Below are 26249 nucleotides of genomic sequence, written 5' to 3' on the forward strand. Positions count from 1 at the left end.
CTTTCTTTGCTGCTGCCTTGCCAAAATTCTCCTTTCTCTTTTCAACTCTCCCAGATCTCCCAGAAGCTCTTTCTGTCCCAAAGTAGGAATCAGGATGTGAAGCATTTTTATAAAGCTAGAATACATTGTCCTTTGTTTCCGTTTCTGTAAGGGAGTGATCTAGAAAAGCTTGCGTTCCTGGCTGACGTCTCCAGTGGTAGCGTTCATGGGAGTGCTTGTGGGGACTTGATTCTTCAAGCTGGACGAGCCTTGAGGCTCTCCTTTGGTTAACATGGCATTTTCATATGGTCTGTGTTCTTCTTCCACCGAACAGTTTCACATCCATTTTGGTCATGGTAGCAACTGCCCAGAATTTAATTGTGTGGTTGTTCTCCTTGGTTGGGCATTTGGGGTTCTTTTCAGAGTCCTGCTAAGAATGTCTTTGTAGAAGTAACTGTGTGGAAGGGAGGGAGGCCATGGGGTTGTGTTTGTACCATTGGACTGGGACAGAGGATAGGAACGGCTCTGGCAAAACCCTCTGCTTGCTCTGGCGAGCTTACTTTCCAGAAGACGAGAGCAGGCAATGGCACTGTCAGCTGCCAAGTCAGGGTGTGGCTTGGTGACACCAGTTTTGTATTTAATTTTTTTAAAAGTTTATTTATTTATAATCTCCACACACACTGTGGGGCTCGAACTCAGGACCCCGAGATCAGGAGTCACATGCTTCACCAGCCGAGCCAGCCAGGTGCCCCTGTTTTGTATTTCAAACCTCAGCTTTCCCTACCCCCCAGAGCCTTTGTTCTTTTGGTTTGTAGTTATCTGTCCTGGGACGGGACTGGGACTGGACCAGGAATGCCAGTGATTTTCATGTTCTATGAGTTCTTTGCTTCCTGGGGTCCAGTTTCTGATGTTCTCAGCCAGCCAGGTGGGGGTAGTGACATTCCTTTTTATTCCGGAGAGCTGTTTATCTTCCATATTTATTTTTAACCATACAAATCACACATAAATATATTTTTGTAGTACCAAACAGTACCAAAAAATGAAACCTTCCTTCATGGTCTTTTCTGTCTTCTTATGGAACCCCTGTGCCAAATTCATGTCTTCCAGGATTTTTTTTCTGCATATATATTTATGTATGGAAAGATGCCATTTTGAGTATTTTTCTTTATTGTTTAATCAGTTTCTTTGGCACATTTTTGTGCGCAAAGTTAATATCCAGTATCCTACTTGATCTGAAAATAACTGTAAAAGGTAACAGTGTAGGATATTGAAGTACTTTTTGTTTTCCTTAATTCAAAAAATTTCAAGTATAATGTACTCACGGTGATGATAGTTTAAAAGTAGAAAAATCCAAAAAGCCCTCCAACTTTCCCTGAGACAGCAAAAATTATTTGTTTCTTATATCTAATATATACACAGTTTGTATGTATAATACAACACTTGCTTGTCTTCTAGTTTATAACAGTTTATTTCTTTTTTTTTTTTTAAAGATTTTATTTATTTATTTGACAGAAAGAGAGACAGCAAGAGAGGGAAAACAACAGGGGGAGTGGGAGAGGGAGAAGCAGGCTTCCCGTGGAGCAGGGAGCCCGATGCGGGGCTCGATCCCAGGATCCTGAGATCGTGACCTGAGCCGAAGGCAAAGGCTTAAGGACTGAGCCACCCAGGCGCCCCATAACAGTTTATTTCTTGGTTACAGTGTGTGTGTGTGTGTGTGTGTGTGCGCGTGTGTGTGTGTGTGTTCAGTTGGTTCAGTAAATCATCTTGTACTCTCCTACTTTCCGAGATAGTATTTTGAGAAAGGTCTGTTGCATTTTGATCTTTGAATGCTGCCTTACTGTTTTTTGTTCTCCATGTCCTTTATGCCCACGTGGGTCAGGGTCAGCCACATGCACACGGGCTGGGCATGCTGGTGCCCTCTCCCTGATGATGGCCTCCCCACCCCTAGGTTTGGATGCATCTGTTGCTAGTACTTGTGATTGAGGACATGGTCAAGGTCTAGTTGACGGTTGGGGTAGGGGGCTGGCTGTCCTCTGAATAGATGCCCACTGAGCTACCAGCCTGGTTATGGTAGATGGGCACGGAATCCGAGACATTCTGAGGAATAAGAACAACATGTTGGAGAAAAATGAAAGATGGGTATCCTCTGTTTGCCTGTCCTCAAGCATTGCCTGCTTTAGAAATTGGCAAACCTGGCGTCTGTCTCCAGCTTACTGACTTATGTCACCTGCACTCGTATATCTTGGAAGTGGGACTAGACCTCTAAGTTCCTTTCACTCATTGTGTGTGACCAAAATGCTGAGCTAATAAATTACCCTTGTGAGGTACTTTCATTTTGGCAGCCTTTCTGGCTCTGCCCCCAAACTCTGGTTGATCTTAATTTCTTTTCCATAAAGAAGGCTTTAAATTTATTTTTATTCAAATGAGCATATCATATATGTGTATACACACACACACACGTACATGCACACATACACACACACATAAGGAAATATACTATATTAAAGAATGATTATGGGGGCGCCTGGGTGGCTCAGTCATTAAGCGTCTGCCTTCGGCTCAGGTCCTGATCCCAGGGTCCGGGATCGAGCCCCGCATTGGGCTCCCTGCTCCGCGGGAAGCCTGCTTCTCCCTCTCCCACTCCCCCTGCTTGTGTTCCCTCTCTCGCTGTGTCTCTCTCTGTCAAATAAATAAATAAAATCTTAAAAAAAAAAAGAATGATTATGAACAGACCCTCATTCAGCCATCACCTGTCCTTCCTGGTCACGGTCAGCATTCAGAGAGCACTCGCCTGCCTTCCTGTCAACACCCTCAGAGTAGCTGCCCGCCCAGCTGTGCGATAGACATCTCCTCCCTTCTCTTTGTAGTTTTATCAGCAACGTTATACATCCCTAAACATAATATAATCCAGTTTTTCCTATTTCTTTAGACTTTTATGGTAGTATACTGCATGTATACTTCTGCAAATTGCTGCTTTCACTTCACATTTTTGTGAAATTCCTTTATGTTCTGAGTGGGTAAAGTTTGTCCGTGTCCATGCCACAGTTCATCCATTTTACCATTAACAGGGATTCGGGTTTGTCCAGTTTTCAGCTATTTCGAAGAGTGCCATGAACACCCTTGTCTTCTGGTGCAGATATGTATGTCCTGTGAGTAACTTCAGTTTTATTAGAGAATAGCAAGTGTGCCCTTATGTATACGTCTTACACAGCTAGATTTAGCTTGGATATTTATTTGATCGTAATTCTTTGTGACACCTGCTGTTCTCCAGGCCTCTACTTTATTCCCGGGAGGAGGTAGATCCATTATTACTCTGGCTTTAAACTGAGCCTGCAGGCCACGGTGTATTTCTGTGCTTCCCAGAAGGCCTCTGGAAATATTTGACACTGTCATTAATGTTTTGTGTTACTTTTAAGTAAAGTGAAACGTGTAATGAGCTAGAGCTGCCATCTGAATGTTTGCATGGCTCTTCCTTGGCAAAGCCATCCTTGGGCAAAGCCACCAGATCTGGGTGTTGCTTTGTTTTGTTATTTGGTCTGTGTCTTTCAAAAATGTCCTTTCCTCTCAGGTTAGCCTTTCATAAAAGGAGCGAGGGAGAGGAGCTGGGACAGGAGAGTGGAACAGGACTCCCAGGTGGCCCAACGGGGGGAGGCCTGTGGTCTGTTATTTACTCTTCCTCCAGGTAGCATCTTTGGGTTCCAAGAATGAAGCCAGCCCTGTCCTACCCTTGCTGGCTTGAATTGCTGGCAACCAAACTGGTGCTGTGCAAAGAGGAGACTGGGACGGCCGATAGCGCCGGAGAAACCTCTGTGTGAATCCTCAGGGCCAGATGTGACTATTTTAGGCTCTGTAGGCCTAGAGACAAAATGGAAGGTATTATATAGGTACTTACATTATAAGAGAGAAAATAAATTTCCATAATTTTTTTTAACAAAGTTCAAAATATAATACTGGATGAAGTAGTTTTTTTTTTTTTAAGTTTCTCCTTCTACACAACATTAAACCTATTTTATTAAAGTATAGAGATCGGCTTAGCAAATACTATTTACTCACTAATCAGGGCACCTGGTAGTCAAATTTGCTGAGTATTTACATTCTTACAAAAATAGTTGAAGTACAGTTTTTTGATAATGCCGGTCTACTAATCAGAATCAGGGAATTCTTTCTGGGAACATTTCTGCATTGGGGTTCAAAGCTACTATTCCCCTTTGCCTCATCGCCATATCAATTGTAAAAGTTCATCTGTGCAGGTCCTTAGCTCATGGCCTCGCAAAAACCAGCCCCCCGGCAGGTGCCCACCTGCTCCCGACTCAGCGCCTCAGACAGACTGTGGACCTGGCCCCCACCGTCCAGCATCAGGAGGCAGGTGCCTCCATGCCAGGATGGACATCTGTAGGCTCTGGGAACAAAGACTAATAACTTCAGCCCTCTGAAGGGGGACAGGTGTGTCACACAGTCACCTCTGGGCCGAGCCCAGGGCGGGGTGAGGAAGAGGAGGGGACCCTCCCCCCCAGATAATGCCAGTGCCTTATGGGACTGTCCTCGGGGATGGCGCACAGAGGGGTCTGCAGGTACAGAGGAAGAGCATAAAGGGGGTGGCGTGTTTAGAAACAGGATATTGTTGTGTGGCTAAGGCTCCTAAGAAAGGTGGTGAGACACGAGGAGCTGGATTTTTTATTTCACTACATTTTAATTAATTTTATTTTCCATGTTCCCACATGGCTAGCGGCTTCCCTGTTGGATGGCACAGGTCTGAGGAGGGGAGAGCAAAAGCCTCCTGGGGGGCTTTCCTTTCGCTGGCTGCAGGCCTCCTGGGAGCCACGGTCCGTGGACAAGCTGCCAAGACTGTGGGGAGTTGCTTGCAGGAATAAATCAGAACCGGGGCCGTTTGTGTAATGGTTCAGGGGTCACAAGAGATGCTTTTGGAGTGGTTGGACACAGTTGTTTATTTTCCTCTAAAATATCGGAGACACATCCCTTCAGTCTTGTTTATGTGATAAATTGACTCTGTGAAACTTGTTTTATAAACTAAAGGTCAGCTTCAGTGTAGGTCATCAGAATTAATGCGGTTTGGCCAGACTTTAGCTGTTGAGCCGTGTTCCCGCTTAGGTCCATATTGGCTGTTCAGTTTTTGCTTGTGTTTATAATTTTTACACACACATTCTGGCCAAGACTGCAGGTCTTTTTCCTTCTTTTAAGCTTGGGTAGATCTGGGGAGAGGAGAGTGTGGGTGAGTGCCCAGGCTCTTAGGAATCTTAGCCCGGATCAGTGGACCCCTTTGTCTTCTTGAGGCTCTCAAGTTTTGTTATTTTGTTGTTGTTTTAGAATTGGGGCTGTTCTTATATGTAATCGACAAAAGACTTTTTCTAGCACTCAGTCTTAATCATTCTAACTTCTCCTGACCAAGTTTCACCTTAATTATCTGTAAATATGCACCATAATGAAGGGTGTGTTTCTGAGTGGGGAGGTAATTGCTTTTCTCTCTTTCAGTTTTAATTTAAACTCAACCTCTACGCCTACCTCACCTTTATTTCCAGGCTCTTAACAGACTGTGGAAAAGCAACAGTTATCGTTTATCCTCTCTTCCCTGAGTTTGGGAAACAGCACATCCTCTTTAATAACAGAGGTAGAAGATTCCATATGGTGGTCTATTTTTACAAGACTTTTATGCAGGAAGAGATCAGGGAGGGGTGTACCCCACAGTATAATGTGGGAGGAAATTTGTCAGAGTTCAGCGGTATTATGAAGCATATTTCATCTGTGGTCGGCCTTCCACACTGAGATAGATGACTACTCCGGTGCCCATTTTTCTCAGCACAGTTGAGTCAAACCCCTGTGGGTGGATTACTCTGTCATCCTTGAGGGTGCCAGAGGCTGGAGAACTAACATCAGCTGAGGAGGCAGAATAGATCTCCCTGGCTACTCACCGACTTTTCCAGAATGTCTGCTGCCCTGTACCGATCCCACGTGGCTTCCCAATCATGGGTCCCAGCCAGGTCCTTCCCCTTTGGATATCCTTTTTCTGAATCTACTTCCTGCCTGCTCAGATCCATTGTTCCTGCTGGGGCCTGAGTGACCTTCAAGTACAGCTCTCCCTTCTCTGGGGCAAAGCCTTCGGTAGCTGCCCGCTTTCTCCAGGCTCAGCCAGACACCCTTGCCAGCCTCTTGAGTCCCTGCCTGCCTTTCTTGTCTCAGGGGCACTGACTGAGCTGCTTTTTGGTCCTGTTGTATGTCAGCTCTCTGCTGGGCACTGGCAACACAGCCATGAGCAAGTTCCGGCCCTTAAAGAAGACCACTGAAAAAAGGAAAAAGAGACATAAAGTTAATTTTATTAAAACATTTAAGCAAATATGTCCAAAATATTATCATTTTAATGTGTGGCACTGGCCATATGTCCATGTTCAATAGACATGTGTGCCTTGTCGGTACCCCAGTAGGCAGCATGGGTCTTAAGGTGAGCAGGACAAATAGAAAAGCAGGCCAGGTACACGATAGTCCTGGACTTCTGGCTTTGTGTTTATTTAGGGCATTATCTTGCTAGATTGTGAATTCTGAGCAGGCATGGGCATTGCCCTGTTTTGCTCACCGTTGTATCTCTAATACCTGGATTAGTACTTAGCACATAGTAGGTGCTCAGTAAATTTTATCAGATGAACTATGGAGTAAGCACAGGGTGCTACGGGAAAAGTCCGGGTGAATAACCAATCTGTCTGAGAAGGCTTTCAGGAGGAGGCCATGTCTCTAAATCAGCTTGCAAAATTGGAATTGGAGTTGAACCCAAGGGTCAAGAGGAGACAGGGAGAATAGTGCACAGTGCTCAGAAGTAAAGAAGAGGAAGAAGGTTGGAGTGGGGGGAGTTGCAGGAGTTCCTTGTGACAGAAGCTTAGGGTACAGTTGGGGAAGGGGTCAGGAGGTGGGGCTGGAGAAGTAATGGGGGCCAGTTCACCAAGAGGTTTTAAAGCTGCTACAGTGTCGATGCCTCATTCTGAGGATGTGCAGAAAAAGCACTAGCGTCCTGGGTCGGGGCATGGCCCCTTGAACTTGTGTGGTGCGTTTCTCTCCTCTGTGTGTGTGTGACATTTCTCCCTTCACACCTCCTAGCCCACAGAAAGGGCTTCATGAGAATATTGGCTGACTTACGTTTCCATGTAGGCTAACCGAGCTGGTGTTGGTGTCTTCTGCTGTCTGTGGGAAGCTTTAGGAGGAGGAGCAGGTGTAATTATTTGAATGCAGGTCAGAAATTGTTCTAGCAATTCCCGACCAAATTCTCTCCAAGTGCTGGAATAGATGTTGATTAGATCAAATATGTTTTTCACCTGGGGATTGGGACCTTCCAGAGCTTTGATGAGTCATTGAACTTGTGTCTTTGTGAGAGTTGTACTCTCTGACACACGGTCGATAAAGCTTCAGGAACCAGTGTTTCTGACACAGCCCTGAAAAAATCCTGTCTTCTTGCTGTCACTGGCAGAACCCAGCAAGTCGGCGCACGAGCTGCAGGGTACTGTTTGCTGGGTGGGCAGACTGGGGAGTAAAAGTTGATGAGACTTCCAGAGAAAGAGTTCAACAGTGAGTTTCATGGGTTATGTTCTGTTTCCAGATTCCTTTTCCTATCTCAAGGGAAGGTCAAGAACAGACTAATGATGACCTAGGGGAATAAAAGCTAGTTCTCTATAAGAAATTTTGACTTTATGTCAATTCTTACCTACCCCTTCCTACAGTATGTCAGAAAATAAGGCTTTTTTTTTTTTTTTTTTAAATTTCAAGTAGACTCTGTACCCAATGTGGGGCTTGAACTCATGACCCTGAGATTCAGAGTTGTATGCTCTACAGCTGAGCCAGCCAGGTGCCCCAATAATGCTTTTTAAAATATCACTTCTCCTGGGGCGCCTCGGTGCCTCAGTCGGTTAAGCATCGGACTCTTGGTTTCCGCTCAGGTCATGATCTCAGGGTGGTGAGATCGAGCCCCGCCTCGGGCTCCGCGCTTAGTGGGGAGTCTGCTTGAGATTTGTCTCTCCTTCTCCTCTGCCCCTCCCCATGCTCTCTCTCTCTCTCTAAAATAATAAAATCTTCAAAAAAAAATAGGCATTGTTGCTTTAGAATGAGACTTAGGGTGCTGATATTGAAAGTGGATTCAAGAAGTGATTCATCTGGGGCACCTGGGTTAAGCCCCACTCTGGGCATGGAGCCTCCTTAAGATTTTCTCTCTCCTTCTCCCTCTGCCTCCCCACCCCCCACTTGCATGTCTTCTCTTAAAAAAAAATAAAGGTGATTCAGGAAGGCTGGACATGAAGGACTCTGCTGTTGCTCTGAGGTGGTGTGCTATGTCTCTGATGACAGTCGACTGCAATTTTTTATGATTAAAACTCACGACGAGTAGTAACGATGTTATTGAGTGTCGCTGTATACCAGATACTGGGCTAGGTCCAGCGTCCAGCTTCCCCTGCAGTTCTTTGTTTACAGTGACCCTGTGGTAGGTGTCACTCTCCCAGTTCACACATGCTCTCTTCCTCCTGTCCCAACTGAAAGTGACACATTGCTCTTCTGCGGTGTTGAATTGGGTTAAAGGGAAATTTTACCCCTGTAACTTTTATGAAAGCAGAGCTATACTTAAAATTCCTGACTTGATTAGTTATTGAGCAGTTCTTACTTGAGCACTTACGATGTGCTAGACACTGTAGGTGCCATATCCTACTACTATGTGGTGGTTGATCTCTTAAAGTGTACTATTAAATGGAGTGTAGTAGAGGAATATTAAATACTTAAGTGTGTCTAATTAATCATTCAACCTTGCAAAGTAGATATTGTTACGCCCTGGTTCTGGAAGAGAAGCCTAGGCTAGGAGAGGATTAAGAAGAACATGCTTTCTAACCCAAACAAATTCACGTCTGGGTCTTTGCAAATCCAGAGTGGGTTTGCCTCCTAACGGACCCTGCTGCCTCCGGGCAGGGAGGTCTTGCCGGAGTGGGGATACACTGGTGGCTGATCTGCCTCACCACCCCCTCGTTGCTCCTCCCCCTGCTCCCTGTCCTTCGCCTCTCTTGGGAAGGAGCACCTGGCAGATGCGCACAAATCTGAGCCGTGCTTGATCATGGGGAGAATTGAGACTGGTTGGAAGTAGAGTCGGTCTGAGGTAGAACCCTTGTCACTGCAGGAGGCGGACGTCCAGTGTGCAGTGTGGGCAGAGGTGGCTCAGGTGCTTCATGTGGATGAGGCATCCAAGAGGGCGTTGGTTTTTGGGGATGACTCCATCTTCACACCACACTGAGGATTTGTCCCCCAGAAACAGCTCACTAATACCACTTCTCTATATTCTAGGCTTTGGATGTGGACCGGATGGTTCTTTACAAAATGAAGAAATCCGTGAAAGCAATAAATATCTCTGGGCTGGGTGAGTATGCATTCTTTCCTAGGGGTTTCTTTGTGTAAATCCTTGCATTAGCAGAAACTGATGCTGTAATAGTGATCACCGTTAATGAATAATCCACCAAACATTTTTTTCTAGGCATGCAAATTGTAAAGTTGAGTTGGGATATTTAGTTTTTAGAAGTGTGTTTTGTTTTGTCAAGCCTCTAATTCTGGAATGGCACTTCATCTGCTGCCCCCGACCCCCACCCTCCCACTATCCCATGCGCTGCTTCCTGTTCTCTGAAGTGCAGCTGAGTTTCCCACCACACCACCTTTGTCTAAGGGATCGACAAGGACACCGGCCTCATTCCTGCCTCTGTTGTTTGGTTTGTGTATTAATCATGTCAGAATGGCCCTTCCGTTTATCTCATCTGATGCTTGCCTTTCTTGTTTGGGATGACAACAAAAGCACAATCAACTATTCAAAGTAATGTCTGATCTAGACTAATAAACTTTTTTCTGACTTAAAGATTTCAGGTTGCACACATGTGGCAGGTCTGCCCCCTGCTCAAAACCTTACCGATGATAGAAAAGAATTTTTTTTAAGTCATGAAGTGACTCTGTCATTTATCTCAGAAGCAAGCCGGTGGCAGGCTTGGAGGCCTAGAAGTTGTGAGAGCTCCCAGAGACCGTGGAAACAGGTGATGGACTGCAGAGAGCAAGGCTGGCTTGTGGGAGAGCACACTGCTGCCGAGTATGGCAGAGACACCCCCTTTGCCCGTGGCTGGTGGCTGGGAGGAGGAGGGGGCCCAGGCTCTGTGCCTACAGGCAGTCAGGCCACCAGATTACCCTTGTGATGTTCCCTTTGATGACAGTAGCAACTGGAGTAGAAGGACAGGCAATGGCACAGGTGGTTAGAAGGAGGGAGGGGCAGAGAAGGGTCTGGAAGTACCTGTTGTGCCCAGCCCCACCCCCACGCTAGTTCTGCTGCTGTCAGTAACTGCGTTTGCCTCCCCCAGGGAGGGCTGTGCCAGCCAAGATTATGAAGAGGCCAGTAGGAAATCTCAGGTACAAAGGTGGTATTACAGTCAAGAATGGCTAGTATATTTAGGAACAGATTTAACAAAAGATACGCAAGAACTCTATATTGAAAACTATAAAACACCACTGAAAGAATTAAAGACCTAAATAAATGGGGAGGTATATGATGTATGTGGGTTGGAAGACTCGATGTAGTCATGATGTCTATTCTCCCCAGATTGATCTCAAGATGCACCACAGTCCTAATCAGAATTCTAGCCGGAGAAATTGACAAACTGATTCTAAAACTTATATGGAAACACACAGGACCTGGACGATCCCAAGCAATCTTGGGGCAGAAACAAGTTGGGAGAACTTAAACCATCTGACTTCAAGTCTTGTGAGCCAGTAATGGTCTACACTGTGTTGCTAGCTGGGGGGGCCAACAAAGAGGTGACTGGAACAAAAGACAGTCTAGAAATAGACCATCACTGAGAGGTGTCTGACTGTAAGCACAGTTGCCGAGGCAGTCCCATGGGGAGACGAAGGGGTTTCTAGCACATGATACCAGAACAGCTGGATCTTTCCAGCAGAACAAAAGAAGTACAGCCCTCTCTCCCACCCTACACAAACAGTACTTAGAAATGGCTCATAGATTCAAATTTAAAAACTAAAACTAAAAAGCTTCTTGAAGAACACATAGGAGAACATCTTTACAACACGGGGCAGGCAAGGCTCCTTGGAAAGGACACAGAAGGCAATAGCGTAAAAGAAAAAAGTGGTTAAATCAGACTTCATCAAAATGAGACACTTCTGCGTGCTCAAAAATGCTATTAAGACTAGCCTTACATTTGATGGGCCTCCAATCAAGAAAGTAAAGAGCTTACACTCGAGGAAACTAAATTAATAGGGCAATCAGAACAGGACTCTAAAATAAGAGCATATGTATGATTAACATCCTTAAAAAGGTAAGGGAGGTATTTAATTACTGGGACCAGAAAAGGTACTAGTGAAAAAGAACCAGTAAAAGGTGTGAAGATAGAAAAACATATCATTGTTGAAATAAAAACTAAAATTTGCTAAATGGCAGGCTGCACACATAGGAGAGGGGATTGGTGAGGCCCCTTGTTGCTGGAACGTGAGTTAAAGGAATGGACAGTGTAAAGTAAAAATCAAGAGCCACAGAAAACAGATTCAGAGTGGTCAGTATTAGCATCCACCCAAAAGGACTTGTAGAAGAGGGGAAAAAAATGGAAAAGGGGAAAGTTTTAAAAAAGTAATGGCTGACAAATTCTCAGAACTAAAGAAAGATTTGAGATCTCGGGTTGAGGGGCACCTGGGTGGCTCAGTCAGTTGAGCATCCAACTCTTTGATTTCTGCTCAGATCGTGATCTCAGGGTCATGGGATCAAGCCCCGTGTTGGGCTCCACGCTGGGCATGGAGCCTGCTTAAGATTCTCTCCCTTTCCCTTTGTTCCTTCACCCTGCCTCCCTATAAAAGATAAAATAAGATCTCAGATTGAGAGAGTGCACTGAATTCTAAGGAAAACAGATTATAAACACACATGTGAATGTACATACACACAGTGTGTGTGGTATGTATGTGCATATGTCTGCGTCTGTGTGTGTTTATGGGTGGATATGTGTACATATCTCAGGACGTAGCCTACTATCTTGACCTCAGGGATAAAGAGAAAATCAAAAATTTACCAAGAGGGGAATGAGCATATATATAGGAAAAAAGATTTGAGGGCAGTATGCTAAAAAATGATTGTTTTGGTGTTTTGACTTTATATTTTCCCCCCTTCATTTTCCATATTTTATATATTGTAATGTATTGATGTTAAAATGATTAGACAGGTATTAAGTTGTTTATGGTTAAGTTCCAGATGAACATGAAAGAAGTTCAGGAAAGCAGAGAAGAGGTGGGAGGGACTTAAGTTGTTCGTGACTGAGCTTGTCCCGACTGAGTTCGAAAGCTTTTTGGAGTTTGTGGTGTTGGCTGTTTTACCCTGGAGCGAATCGCTTAGCATGTTTTAGCCTTGGTTCCCTTGTCTCTGAAATAATCCAGTTGGGTTAGAATGCACATCAGTGGTTCTCAACCAGGGTGATTTTGCTCCCCGCAGTGTGGTTACTAACAACCGAGAGGTGTGTGCGTGCGTGTGTGTGTGGGTGTGTGCACATATTTGGGCACCTCATGGGTCAAGGCCAGGGATGCTGCTAAAGATCCTACAAAGCACAGGAGAGCTCCCAACAAAGAATTAACTGGGCCCAAATGTCCGTAGTGCCAAGGTTGCAACCTTCAACTAGATGTTCTTCAGAGTCTTCTACAATTTTGTTTTTTGTTGTTTTTTTTAAGACTGTATTTATTTATTTGAGGGAGAGAGGCAGGGGGAGAGGCAGTGGGAAAGGGAGGGAGAGACTCTCAAGCCGACTTCCCCCTCAGCATGGAGCCCAGTGCAGGGATCAGCCCCATGACCCTGGGATGATGACCTGGGCTGAGGTCAAGAGTCGGATGCCCAACAGACTGAGCCACCCTGGTGCCCTCAGAGTCCTCTACAGTTTTTAAAAAACAAAACAAAACCAGAAACCGCCACCATGCTTAGCTTGCAAGTACATAAACATGGATTACCTGGCAACTACTGACTTTATGAAAGAAGGAAGTAGAATTAGTTTTCATCGAGTAACACCTAACTGGAAGTAAACCTATGTAGGAAAGTTTTTTATTTAAAAGGAAATATCAAACAGTATAAAACTCTTCACTCAACACTGAGCTTTGCTGAAACAAATGTTAGACTATCCAAGAAGGTGGTCACCTGTCTCCAGCTCTTTCCTAGATAAGTGGGGAAGGGGCAGGGAGGAATAATGATTGTTTGTAGGTTTTTGGACGCTTATTACAAACCTTGTGCTCTCTGTGCATTATGCTGATCTTTACAGCCAACTGTTCTCATTTTATAAATGAGTCACCTGAGATCAGAGGGCTAAATGTGTTCCTGGGCCGCTCTGTGGAACTCGGCTTCCTGCCGGCCCAGGCTGTGTGCAGGGCCCGCTCTGCTTCGAGGCCACCACGTCTTCAGGCTGACTGGTGCACTGACTGACTCTCTTCAAGCTTTCCAGAAATCACCCAAAGATGGATGCTTAGTTCTTTTTTTTTTTTTTAAAGATTTTATTTATTTGAGAGAGAGAATGAGAGATAGAGAGCACGAGAGGGAAGAGGGTCAGAGGGAGAAGCAGACTCCCTGCCGAGCAGGGAGCCCGATGCGGGACTCGATCCCGGGACTCCAGGATCATGACCTGAGCCGAAGGCAGTCGCTTAACCGACTGAGCCACCCAGGTGCCCGATGCTTAGTTCTTTTGACAAACAATAGATTTCAAAAAGTTTCTCAAGAGTTTTTTTTTTTTTTTAACTGTGTTCACTTGGGCTTTTGAGTTTCTGCTTTAAGGCTAGTTTAAAAGGGGGAATATTTTGTATTCTGATGAGGTTCAAGAGTGATTTTAAAGTCCTCTGTCGAGAAGGCTTTTTTTTTTTTTTTAAGATTTTATTTGTTTGACAGAGACACAGCGAGAGAGGGAACACAAGCAGGGGGAGTGGGAGAGGGAGAAGCAGGCTTCCCGCTGAGCAGGGAGCCCGATGTGGGGCTCAATCCCAGGACCCCGGGATCATGACCTGAGCCGAAGGCAGACGCCCAACGACTGAGCCACCCAGGCGCCCCAGGAAAGCTGTTCTGATCAGAAATAAAAATGAAGGACTGCTTCTCGTGCAGGTGTTGGCCACGTTGACTGCGGCCAGTGCTGAGAAGGACCTGTGTGTCCCTGTAGGCTAGCCCAGTTCCCCAGCATGTAGCTTTAAACAAGCAAGCGTAGAGGAAGGTATTGTAAACACATGGGTGTCAGGAAGCCAGCCTGTACAAATTTAGTAACACTTGTGTCACATCTGCCTTTCTGACCTATATTGTTGAGTGTGTGCCACAAACCTCCTTCCTTTACCTGCCCCAGAGTCATTTCCTAAAATACAGCCTAGTGATGTTACTTCTCTGCTCAAAAGTCTGCAGCATTTTCTCATTACCCACTTTGACGTTCGTGAAGGTGAGTTCCAGAGCCTGGGAGAGGTGAGGAAGGCCTGCGTGGGCTGTAGAATTGTAGGGAAATTGGGGTCAAGCACAGGCAAGCAGGTATCTATTCCTGCAGGACTGGCTGGAGACTTTAGCTTGCCCCTGTGGAGTAGGAGAGGAGCTCTGTCTTAGCCTTCTCCAGATTTATTTGCTTATGATATTGCCACTGCCTCCCTTCATCGATCCAACATAAGCCTTGGCTCAGTAAACACGGCAGAACACCAGAGGCAGACCGAGCCCCTTGCACCCCCGGCTCCCAGCTACCTGTCTAGAGGACCCTTCTTGGAAATAAGGTGCAGTTTCCCCAGTGTGCCACATTTTGTGCCTTCTCCCTTTGCACTTGCTCTTCTGTCTGCCTGAAAGGGAGTTTTGCCACTTTATTAGAAGAAACGGAGGCTTGAGGAAGTGAGAAGCTGGTTCTGGAATTTTAGCATTGCACTTCGGACACCCAGCCTGTGTCCTTCCTGAGGCTCCACACAGCAGGCTGACCGTTAGTGAGCCCTTTGGTGGGGGGGCTCCTATTTCTGTCATCTTTCACCCATCTGATAGATCATGCCAAGTTTCAGTTATTATGAGGCCATGAGTCTGAATTATTTTGAAGTCAGAATACTGATCCTGAAGTCTTTATTTCAGAGCAGTGTTGTCTACTTCAAAGAATTCACCTTCTTTGGTGACTTCTAGAGGAAACCCATACCTTTTCCTGTGATGTTGCTGACACCATTCACAACAGTTTTGGAACTCTTCTCTAGAACTGCCTTTAGTAGCACATTCTTTTGAATATTTTTGGTAGAGGAGTGTGAGGATAGGTGAAATTTTTTTAGAACTTTAGAATTTTTTTAGAACTAGACACCAGAAATCAGTGGGGCATATTCAGGAAGGGATTAGCTGCAGGCGACCATAGTTGGTCTGGAGCATTGTAAGTGCACACTCATTCTGTCTCTGAGGGCAGTTAGTTCTAAGAGGAGGCCCGTGTGGTTTGATCATGAGCGTGTTTAATGTCCTAAGGCAGCTCCTGCCTAGGAAGAGCACTTATTTCATGTATAATTAAAAGAACAACAGAAAGAATCCACCATTCATCCCTTATACTGCTACATACTTTTCCTGTCTTGAGTTCCTTAATTTCTGGGACTTTCCTGCCTGCCTTCCTGATTTGTCATGGCCCCGTCTGACCTCTCACTGTCCCCAGTGTCTCTCTGTCCCAGGCAGGCTGACTTCTGCCTGCTTCTGCGCGTGTATCTGTCTCTCTACACTCCCGTCCAGCCCCACTCCTGGTCTGGACACACGCCCTCCTGTCCCGGGCCCCTGTTGAAGATGTTAACCTTCTTTACTCTCTTATGTTAGTTTTCTGTGGCTGTTGTGACAACTTACCATAAACCAAATGCCTTAAAATGACAAATTCATTTCTTCCCCTTTGCGGCCATCACTGAAGCCCCAGCGGCCAAAATGAAGTTTAATCCCTTTGTGACTTCTGACCAGAGCAAGAACTGTGAAAGGCATTTCAATGCGTTCTCCCACATTTGCAGGAAGATTATGTCTTCCTCTCTTTCCAAAGAGCTGAGACAAGTACAGTGTTGGAGCCATGCCCATCTGAAAGCATGATGGAGTCCAGGTTGTGCGAGGATGCCCCAAAGGTTGTGCAGATTGGCAGAGTAGTCTAGGTTTACAGGAAGACCTATGGCATCTGCACTGAGTGAGTACATCCGGCAGGTGAAGGCACATGGTGCAGCTGTCCATGTGGGTATTCGCCCTGGTGAGGTGGTTATCACTAGACCAAAACTGGACAAGGACCACAAAACGATCCTGAGATGGAAAGTCAAATCTTGCCAAGTAGGAAAGGCAAAGGGCAAATATAAGGAGGAGACAATTGAGAAGATGCAGGAATAAAGTAATCTTATATAGGACTTTCAATAAAAACTGTTAAAATGAAAAAGAAACGGACAAATTTGTCTTGTGGCTTTGGAGACCCCAAGTCCGAGATGGGTCTCATGGGGCTAAGATGATGGTGTTGGCAAACCTCCTTCCTGTAGGTCCAGGGGAGAGTGCTTCCTTGCCTTTTCCGGCTGCTAGAGGTCAACTGCATCCTTGATTTGTGGCCTGTCATCTTCGAAGCCAGTCATGGCTGGTAGAGTCTTTCTCACACTCCTGTCACTGTGACTCTGTCTTATTCTGTACAGGCTGTGATAACAAAATACCCAGACCGGGTGGCTTAATCCACGGACATTTGTGTCTCATGGTTCTGGAGGCTGGAAGCCCGAGGCCAGGGTGTCAGCATGGCTGGGTTGTGGTGACGCTCTCTCCCTGGCTTGCAGATAGATGGCTGCCTTCTCACCGTGTTCTCTCATGGTGGAGAGTAGGCTTTTGGGCATCTCTTCTTGTAAGAGCACTTCTCCCATCCTGAGAGCCCCACCCTTGTGATCTCATCTAAACCTTATTATCTCCCAGAAGGCCTCCCTCCACATACTGTCACACTGGGGGATAGTGAAGGATGGGGAGCATGACACCATTTTGTCCATAGCAGACTGTGTCTCTCTGCCTCCCTCTTGCACAGGTAAGGATCCTGCGTTCGCACTGGGCCCGACCCCAATGATCCAGGATAACCTCCCCATCTCACATTCAGCTGATTAATGACTTGAATTTCATGTGCAACCTCAATTCCCATTTGTCAGGTAGCAGAACATCTTCACAGGGTCCAGGCGTCAAGATGTGCACGTCCTTGGGGCAGGAGGGGACATTATTCTGCCTTCCACACCTCACCTCTAAATTCCGAGTTTTGCAGTTGAATCTGTTTTGACTCTTTTCTTCTGCCAGAAATGAAAGAGAACCTAATATGCAGGCCCTATTTACTCATTAAATATTGTTCTTTATTATTCTTGAACAGGTTTATGTCTGTTGATCTTTGCTCCTCAATTAGATGGCAAGCCCTTGAGGTCAGTGACTAATTCTTGGAGGCAGTGTAGTTTAGGATAAAGAGCACATACGTATTAGAACCTAAGAAGCCTGGAATAGAAGTTTGTGTGCCCCTCAAAAAGCCTGCCATAGGAAAATTATTTAATCTTTCCGAGCTTCCGATTCTTCATATGTGAGGTGGGAATATTAATATTTTAAAATATTGTTAGTGAAGATTAACTGAGCTAACAAGACAGAAGGGACAGATGTGGCTCAGGGCACGTGGTAAGCATGGCAGCAGCTGACACAGAGGCCAGCAGATCCGTCGTCGGTGTCCCCGAATTTCCATTTGTGTGTTGTTATGTTTCTGCTGCAATTTCTGAGACTGTCCTCTTCGTGTAGGAGAGAAACTTAGCATTTTCGATGTGAGCAGTGTGTTTACGGCCGACTCCTGTACTTTGCTGTGTGAGGATTTGTAGAGACGGATGCAGGAGGGGGATTTGAGATGCCTTACGGCCACCAGCTGTGTTTTCACAGCCGGTGAGCTAAGGCTGGTTTTTACCATCTTACTATGTACCTACACAGTAACCTCAATATTGCCTCTTGGCCTGTAAAGCCTGTAATAGTTACTCTCTGGCTTTTTAGGAAAAAAGTTTGCCAACCTCTGCATTAGGGTAGTGGTTCTAAAACTTCAGAGTGCCCCAGAATCCCCTGGAGGTCTTATTAAAACACGGGGTGCTGAGCGGCTCCACCTTTAGAGCTTCTGGTTCAGTAGGTGCAGGATGGAGCCTTAGTATTTACTAATTGACTAAGTTCCCAGGTGATGCTGAAGCTGCTGGTCTTTGAGAATACTACCTCCCACCCCTGTGCACACACTGTGCACACATGTGCACATGTGACTTTAAACATTGGCCTGAGCCAGAGGGTATCATGTATGCCCCCACAGATACAAAACAAGTTTTCTTACACAATAGCAGGTATTTGCTCCCATTTTTCAAAAAAGATGACCGTCCAGCTAGATATATTTTTTAGAACATCTTGTGTACAGGTTTGCAGAAGCTGTTATTATAATTGTTTGTTGAGAAACAGTTTCTATAATAATTTTTCCCACTCATAATCTGCTATCTGGCCTCTTAAAAACATCCGGTTTATATTTGTTCCAAAACTTTTATTAGTTTAAAATATCCCAAGCTCTGTCTGAGCCCAAAGGTGTTCTCCCCCTCCCCAGCACTGGGAAGTTGAAGCTAACATTTTTTAGCTGTTTGACATATCAGTGGGTGGAAAAATTCATCTTTATCAAGAAGGAAGCAGTGGAAAACTTTCATTTTCACTTCTCTAGAATTACTCTATCTTCAAGACTTGGTGCAGCTCTTACTAAAAGAGGGATATCTTCTTTACCTTCGATCTGAATGTCCTAGGGTAATTGTCATTTCCTTGAAAGGAGAAGTACAAAGAAAGAAATGCTAATTTTCCCATAAACCCTTACCATCTTCCCCTTACAGAAGAAAGAAAATGAGAATTTAATAATTTTGTATGTGTATTTCTCCCTTTATTTGCAATGCTAATTAGAATATGGCTGTTAAATTAATACAGAGCTTGAAATTAATATGGAGAATTTTTTCTGTTATAGATATATAATTAGGATAGAGCAGTTTAAAAGAAATCTGTACGGTAGTTTAGGAAGTGATGTTTTGTTGTGCATGAAGAAGGTACTATATCTGGCATGATTTTCTACCTGTTACGTGAGAAACTAACGAAATCATAGTAATCCCAGTGATTGGCCTGAGTAGGATGAAACTGGTATTCTGCTACTTTGTTGTGGCATTGAAAACCAGGGCAAGGAATTTTTAGAAAGCAGTTTGGTGGTTCACATCAAGAGAAATAAAACTCTTTATGTGGGAAGATACACAAAGATGCTCATTGCATTGTCCCAGTGCTTTATCACAGAGAAAACCTGAAAGCCTTCTATAACTGAATTAGGATATACTACTTGATGGATTATGGTTATGTAGCAACATGAAGAAAAATGCTTATGATGACATTTTCAGACTATAAAACTTAGGGTACAAAATATATGTTACCATGTCTATGATCAAAAGGAATAGGAGATTATGACAAATGATAAAGAAAATGCTTCTGTATGGATGTTCATAAACTTGAGACGGGAGGCATAATAACAGTAATAAAAATCTTGACACCTATGAAGTATTTATTGTGGGGCAAGCCCTGTGCTAGATAACTACTTTACATAAGTATAATCCTCATAACAACTCTCTGAGTTAGGCACTATCAGCAACTCCCTTTACAGATGAGGTCAGTGAGGCACAGAGTAGTAATTTGCCCAGGGTTGTATAGCTAGCACTTAGAGAAGCTGACATTCAGAACCAGACCTGCTTCCCTGTCTCTGCTTTTGACCATGGCACCCCACTTCCTGGTGCATGGTGCGCCTGCTGTGAATGAGGGTCCACGGTGGAGAAAAAGTGAGCAGTAAGGCTGTGGGACCATCCTGGATATCAGCTGGCTGAGCCACAGGGATCCTTTTGGAAAAACTCCAGGTGGTTTTGGTTGATCACAGCTTCAGTATGAATCAGTACGTGAGAGACTCAAAGGTGAGTCAGGTGACCTTGGGGGAGGTATGTTTAAAAAAAAAAAAAGGTGTTACCCTATTATTGAATTTTAAGAGCAACATTTTAAGAGGGACCTCAAAAATCTTAGAACTGAAAACCTCATTGTAGGAGGACCCTGGAAGGACCTAGTACTTCTTAGCTTGGGAGGTAGGGAGAGGGCATATCTGAAGGCATTCTCTAGGATGGGGAAGTGAGGCATATTATCTGTTCCTCTCTAGAGGGTATTTTGATGGTAGCAGGCTTTGACTCAAATATGAGAGAGAAGTGAACTGGGTGAGCTGGTCATTGGAAGGGTTTCAGCAAAGGCTTGGTGCATCCTTCTCTACGGAAGTTGTAGGGGGTGGTGGAGTCATGAACTTTGAGACCTTGAGAGGTCTTCCACTTACAGGTCTTACAAGACGCTTGTGGTCTCTCTTCTGCTGGTTAAGAATAATGATTGGAGGGGCGCCTGGGTGGCTCAGTCATTAAGTGTCTGCCTTTGGCTCAGGTCATGATCCCAGGGTCCTGGGATCGAGCCCCGCATCGGGCTCCCTGCTCCACTGGAGGCCTGCGTCTCCCTCTCCACTCCCCCACTTATGTTCCTTCTCTCATTGTGTCTCTCTCTGTCAAATAAATAAATCTTTAAAAAAAAAAGAATAATGATTGGAATTTAGATGGGTAACTTGTGGAATGCTGTCAGCAGTGATCAGCATATTAATCATGGAAGGATAGCTAATCAGAAGGACAGCTAAGACTTATGACTTAAAGTCCCAAGTATTAACATGAATCATACTTAGGGTCGTCATATTTATTCGGTAGGGGATTTAAACTCATCTAGGCTAGGGCTTTTTTACCTGGTATGTAGGGTCTGCGGACAGGCTTAGGGGGTCTCTGCATCCTGAAAATTGTATGGGAAATTATGTAAAGACGCTTTTTCCTGGAGAGGTAATCAGAAACATTTTTCTGATTTTTATTGGTGTCTGTGATAAAAGATTCAAGAACCACTGATCTAGCTAAACCCCCATGTTTTACAGATGTGGATACCATCACAGAGTTGATTCTCTGCCTTACTTACTGTAAAACACTGCATTATTCAGGGAGTATCTGAACCTGTTTCCTCATCTGCAGACTCTCCCAGAGTGAAAGGTTGTGTGTGTGTGTGTGTGTGTGTGTGTGTGTGTGTACATATATATACATGTACATGTGTCTAAAATCTTTCCTACATGAATAGCAGCTGTCACCTGAGGCTTGGAGACCATTGAGTTCTCAAGGCTGCTTGTTCATGGGCGTGAAGGCTCGAGAGGCCTTGGCGCACCATGGGCGTGTTTTTTCCTCCTGGTCTGCTGTGCTCTCAGAGAAGTGGGGCGGGGGGAGTCCGGTGGGCATCTGTAAGTAATGGGAGTTGTCTCCTTAGGGACGAGGGGGTGGAAATCAAGGGGAAAAAGGCTGACAGCAATTTGCAGTGACAAAATGCACACTCTGTAATGCGGCTGCCCAAGCGGCTTTGCCAACAGGGGGCATCTGTGTAATTGGATGTGAGGTTTCTAATAGCCGATAGTCTGCAGTCCGCAGATGTTGATCTACCTCCCTGCTTTCCGTGCAGATAAGGAGAGTCCAGGTTGAGTCAAGCAGCCGGCTGCTCAGCTTTCATCTCCTGGACGGGATTCTGAAGGACAGAACTCCTATAAGCTTTACCTCCTCTGAGAAGCCTTTTCCATCATGTCCCAGAAAATGTACTCTCTTCCTCATTTCAAGCTATAGTTCTCCCTCCTGGAACGTATACGGCAGTGGATTGTTTCTGAGCATTTATCTTTGTCTTGCTGAATTGTGCATTGGCGGGTACCAAGCTTCATTCATGTGTCCCCTCCAAATTCAGCTTTCTTAAATGCAAGTCTTATCATGTCACTTTACAGCCTTTGGGGGGCCCTCCATTACCTGGGATGCAGTCCTGGCCCCTGCCGGCTGCTCCCCATCCTCTGGCCACACCTGGTCCCCCCCTGAGCTCCCCAGAGTTGTCCTTTCCGGCTCAGCTCTCTGCACCGAACTGACGATCGTGTGAATCTTTCTCTCTCACTTTGCTTCTTGAGGCGGGGGCTCTGCTTCATGACTCTTTGTGTTCATTAGTGCTTGCTGCAGAAGAGGCTTTCAACACGATTGAATTTTTACCCTTTAGTAACCAGGAATGTTCTTGACTGAGAGTGGGTATTCAGGAAATACAGAACGAGTAAATACAAGTGAATGTTGATAGGTTTTCTGTACTCTGAGCCTATAATCTAAAATGACAAAAAGGACAGCATAAAAAATAAACCTCATCTAGTAAATCAGTCTCAGCACCGTTCCCCACCCCCCGGCTCCTTTCCTCCCGGATGTACTTTTGCGAGCGGTGGGAGTTTTATATGGAGGCCATTGGGACTGTGTGGAGTTCACACACTTCCAACTGTCACTTTGTTGTCATTTACCGAGGGCAGGATCAAAGAACATGTGGTGATCTCCGACAAAAGTGTTCATATTTCAGTAGCCAGCCCACACCTTGACCTTAATTAATAACTTCATTGCTAGCTTCCTGTGCTGGACATAACTAGACTAAATACATCCGTGATCCCCTCCATAAGGACTGGTGGTTCCATAAGGTCAAAGGAGATGCCCCAGGAAAGGGTTAAAGGAAATGAGTTTCATAGAAAAGAGCACAGTATGTTGGAGACATGGCAGGTGATGAAGCTCCGAGAGAGACCATGTTTCTCTTGTCTTGCTTGTCTTGAGCTCGGGCCCAGGGGTTGTAAAATAGGAAGGGTGTTCTCATGAAACCCTTTCTGGTTTGTAGGTACCTGTCTTGTCAGAGATGATTCAGGTAGGTACTCAGGTTCCAGAGGCTGCCTCTGTCATGTCAGCTTGTCCGGGAGAGACTTCAGTGGAGAAAGACAGATTATAATGTCCTCAGCAGGCACGGGCACAGAGAGCCAAAATGATCTAGCCAGTGTAGCAGACACTTCAGTTTATTTTATTGTATTGATTCTGCATGTTTTCTAATTACAAAGACGATATGAGCTTAGTTTAGAAGATTCAGAAAAGCAGGGGCGCCTAGGTGGCTCAGTTGGTTAAGCGACTGCCTTCGGCTCAGGTCATGATCCCAGGGTCCTGGGATTGAGCCCCGCATTGGGCTCCCTGCTCGGCGGGAAGCCTGCTTCTCCCTCTCCCATTCCCCCTGCTTGTGTTCCCTCTCTCACTGTCTCTCTCTCTCTCTCTCTCTGTCAATTAAATAAATAAAATCTTAAAAAAAAAAAAAAAAGATTCAGAAAAGCAGTAACACAACGTCATGACTGGAGGCAGGTCCCACTCCCCGGGTGACAGGCTGTGGTGCGGGACAGTGGTCGAGGCCTGGCCGGTGGGAGCTGCGCCCCCCGCCCCCGGGGCTGGCTGTTTGCACCCCCACGGCGGCTCCCATGTCTGAAGGATTCCCACAGCAAGAGGATACAGTGCTGCATAGACAGCTGGGCTGGTACCTGGCATACACCAGCTACCCTGATGGAGTGCTTGCTATTTTTACCACCACTTAGCATTTTGATGGATTTTCCTTTCAGCCTCTTCTCTACATTTTTACTTTTTATAAAGTTGAGACTAAATATGCAGTTTTATATCCTGCCTTTTTTTTTCCCCTGAAACATGTCTTCTGTCCTGAGCATATTCCTACTTCATGATTTCAAAAGCCTACAGAATATTCCATTTTGTAGAGACAGTTATCTACCCATTTGCACATTGTTGGCACTTTATACACTCTGTTTTCACTTTTTACAAATTATTTTGCACACACATCTCTGAACACCTGGATTATTTCCTTAGAATGGATTTCTAGAAGTGGGATTATTAGATGGCAAAAATGTTTTAGACTTTTGATTCAGATTACCAGATGGTGAACTGAAAGGTTTTCATCTGGGCTGACTCTGGAAATAAAGCTCTAAAAATGGTTTTCTCCCACGGGATGGAAGATCACAGGGCAGAGATCCTGTCGGAAACAGGATTATCTTTGACTTAAAGCAGTTACCCCCCAGGAGCTTGTGCACTCCAACTTGGATGTAAAACCAGGCCCTGTGTGGGGTCGCCATCGTGAGGGGAAATGGTCTTCTTCATGTTCACTCGTGCAGATTATCCTGACATTAAAATTGTGGAACACAGTTGAGTATTAATCACCATGCCATCTAGGGAGTGTCTTTGTAAAGCTGCTCCTGTAGAGAACATACGTCTCTTCTTAAATGCACGCTTGGTACGGGGGGGAGGAGGTCAGCAGGAGTTTGCCTCAGTTGGACCCCTGAGGGGCCAGCGGTCTGGCTGGGGGCAGGGGCTCAGACATCCTAGTCAGGGTGACCTGTTGTGGCCCTGGGTGTTTGGGTTACCAGGGCATGTGCTTGGCCTCCCTTTTGGAGGCCTGGAACACATTCATGTTAGCCTAGAGCTGAGTATAGTGGCTGACAAACCCATGGAAGAACGTGGGAGGACTGGGCGTCAGGAAACCGGAGATGTTGCTCCAGCTCTGCTGCAGACCTGCTGTGTGAACTTGGGCAAGTCAGCACCCTCTCTGAGCTTTGGTTTCCTGTCTGTAAAGAGAGGATTCTGGACCAGGTCCCATTTCACCTGAAAAGGCCCTGCTGTGGGGGTGATGGCCCTGAGGAGGATGGCATGTGGGGCCTGGGCTGCCCTTTGATGGTTTGGAGAGCTGAGAGCTGCGGGCAGGCAGGGGCTTGAAACCCAAGAAAGCATTTGCAACCTCTGAACACAAGGGGCTCCATGCTGCTCCCCGGGGTTGATTACCTTCCTGTTCCTTCTCTGGAAATTACTACCTGACCTTGCAGCCCCAGTTCAGATGTCCCCTCCTTGGCGTCTCTGAATCCTCAGCACCTGGTACATTGCAGGCCATCAATGGTGTGGCTTCGTGTCTCCTTCCCTAGACATTGATGCCAGGTACCGTGCCCACTCTTGTCTGTGTCCCGTCCCAGCATGTCCTACCCCTGTTGCAGGGTTGGAGGTGATGAGTGAAATACTTGAGGTGGACATAGAGGTTGGTTGAAGGTGAATTGACTGTGGGACCCCAGCTGTCCTTTGGCAGTGCTGGGTCCGTGCCTTGCTTCCTCATGGCGCTTGGCCCGCCGAGGAGGAGTAAAGGGGGCTGCCTTTTATCCCTTTTGGATCCAACTGTTTTTGCTTGAACCATACGCACTGGGCCTTCTCCTTGATATGAGGGGTTTTTTAAAATAACAAGAGTTGGCCCCGGACCAGCCGGCTCGCTCCGGCTTGCTCTGGTCCAGGGCCGCCCTCACTCCGTCCTCGCTCCGCCCCCGCCCCGCCCCGCCCCTGCCGGCTGGGGTTCTAGAGCCCCTTGCACTGCGACCCCCGCACCTTTGTGAACTTGGCGCTGTGAGCTGTGCCGAGCGTGCGGGCTGCGGCCTGCAGTCTGCGTGTCGCCTCTGCGCCCACCGCACCCTGCCTGCAGCAGCCCTGGGGGCTGAGGGCAGGCGCCGTCCAGCCACTGCGCACAGGCTCCGCTCTGCTCTCCGTGCATAAATTCACAAACATGAATGGATAACAACAGAAAATGGTATTGGAACAGTGGGAATCAGCAATTTTGCACAGGAAGCTCTGGGAGATGTTTACTGTAGTCTGCCTGAAGTTGGGACAAAACTGAACAAGATGAGTTTGGTGGTTTGGAGAGTGTGAGAGCTGCTAGTGAACTCTGTTCTCCTCTGTCAGGAGAAGTAACTGAAATTAATGAAGCTCTTGCAGAAAAACCAGGACTTGTCAACAAATCTTGTTATGAAGATGGTTGGCTGATCAAGATAGCACTCAGTAATCCTTCAGAACTGGATGAATTAATGAGTGAAGAAGCATATGAGAAATACGTAAAATCTATTGAGTGAAAATGGAACCGCTAAATAAACTAGTATGAAACAACTTAATCTAGCATAGTTGTCTTAAATTGGTAGTACACAGAGGATTTAAAATAGCAACTATTAGCAATACCAGTGGAGAAAGAAACTATTACCAATACCAGTGGAGAAAGAAACTACTTACAATGCTAATGGAAGAAAATACCCCTTAACTTTATAATGATTGCAGAAAAACACAGCATGCATCTGTTTTGCAACACCCTCTGATTTTTATGCTCCAGTTATAATATTCAGAATCCTGAAATTATCTTTGGTTAAAAACTAGTTATAAAAATTATGTAATTCAAGGATGACATTGTTATTTTTTTTTTTTTGACATTGTTATCTTAAGCCTTAAGCTTTTACATCTATCCCTGGATGGTGGTC

The 26249-nt window shown here is 45.6% G+C and overlaps 1 protein-coding gene and 2 pseudogenes across 1 annotated transcript in view; all 3 read left to right on the top strand.

The window, feature by feature from the left end:
• The window catches only part of ASAP2 (ArfGAP with SH3 domain, ankyrin repeat and PH domain 2), a 168339-nt gene that overhangs the window by 48247 nt on the left and 93843 nt on the right, over positions 1 to 26249 (top strand). Inside the window, exon 2 of the mRNA XM_088026308.1 lies at positions 9295 to 9367. Within this exon, the coding sequence (XP_087882434.1) occupies positions 9295 to 9367 (73 nt within the window). The remainder of the gene's footprint in view (positions 1 to 9294; positions 9368 to 26249) is intronic.
• Positions 15878 to 16339, top strand: LOC114206000 (large ribosomal subunit protein uL24 pseudogene; annotated as a pseudogene).
• Positions 19924 to 25853, top strand: LOC148163497 (glycine cleavage system H protein, mitochondrial pseudogene; annotated as a pseudogene).

The sequence above is a fragment of the Eumetopias jubatus genome, unplaced genomic scaffold, assembly GCF_037043125.1.
Source record: "Eumetopias jubatus isolate StellerSeaLion01/CBP00866 unplaced genomic scaffold, mEumJub1_p1.0 scaffold_9, whole genome shotgun sequence".
Classification (NCBI taxonomy): Eukaryota; Metazoa; Chordata; class Mammalia; order Carnivora; family Otariidae; genus Eumetopias; species Eumetopias jubatus.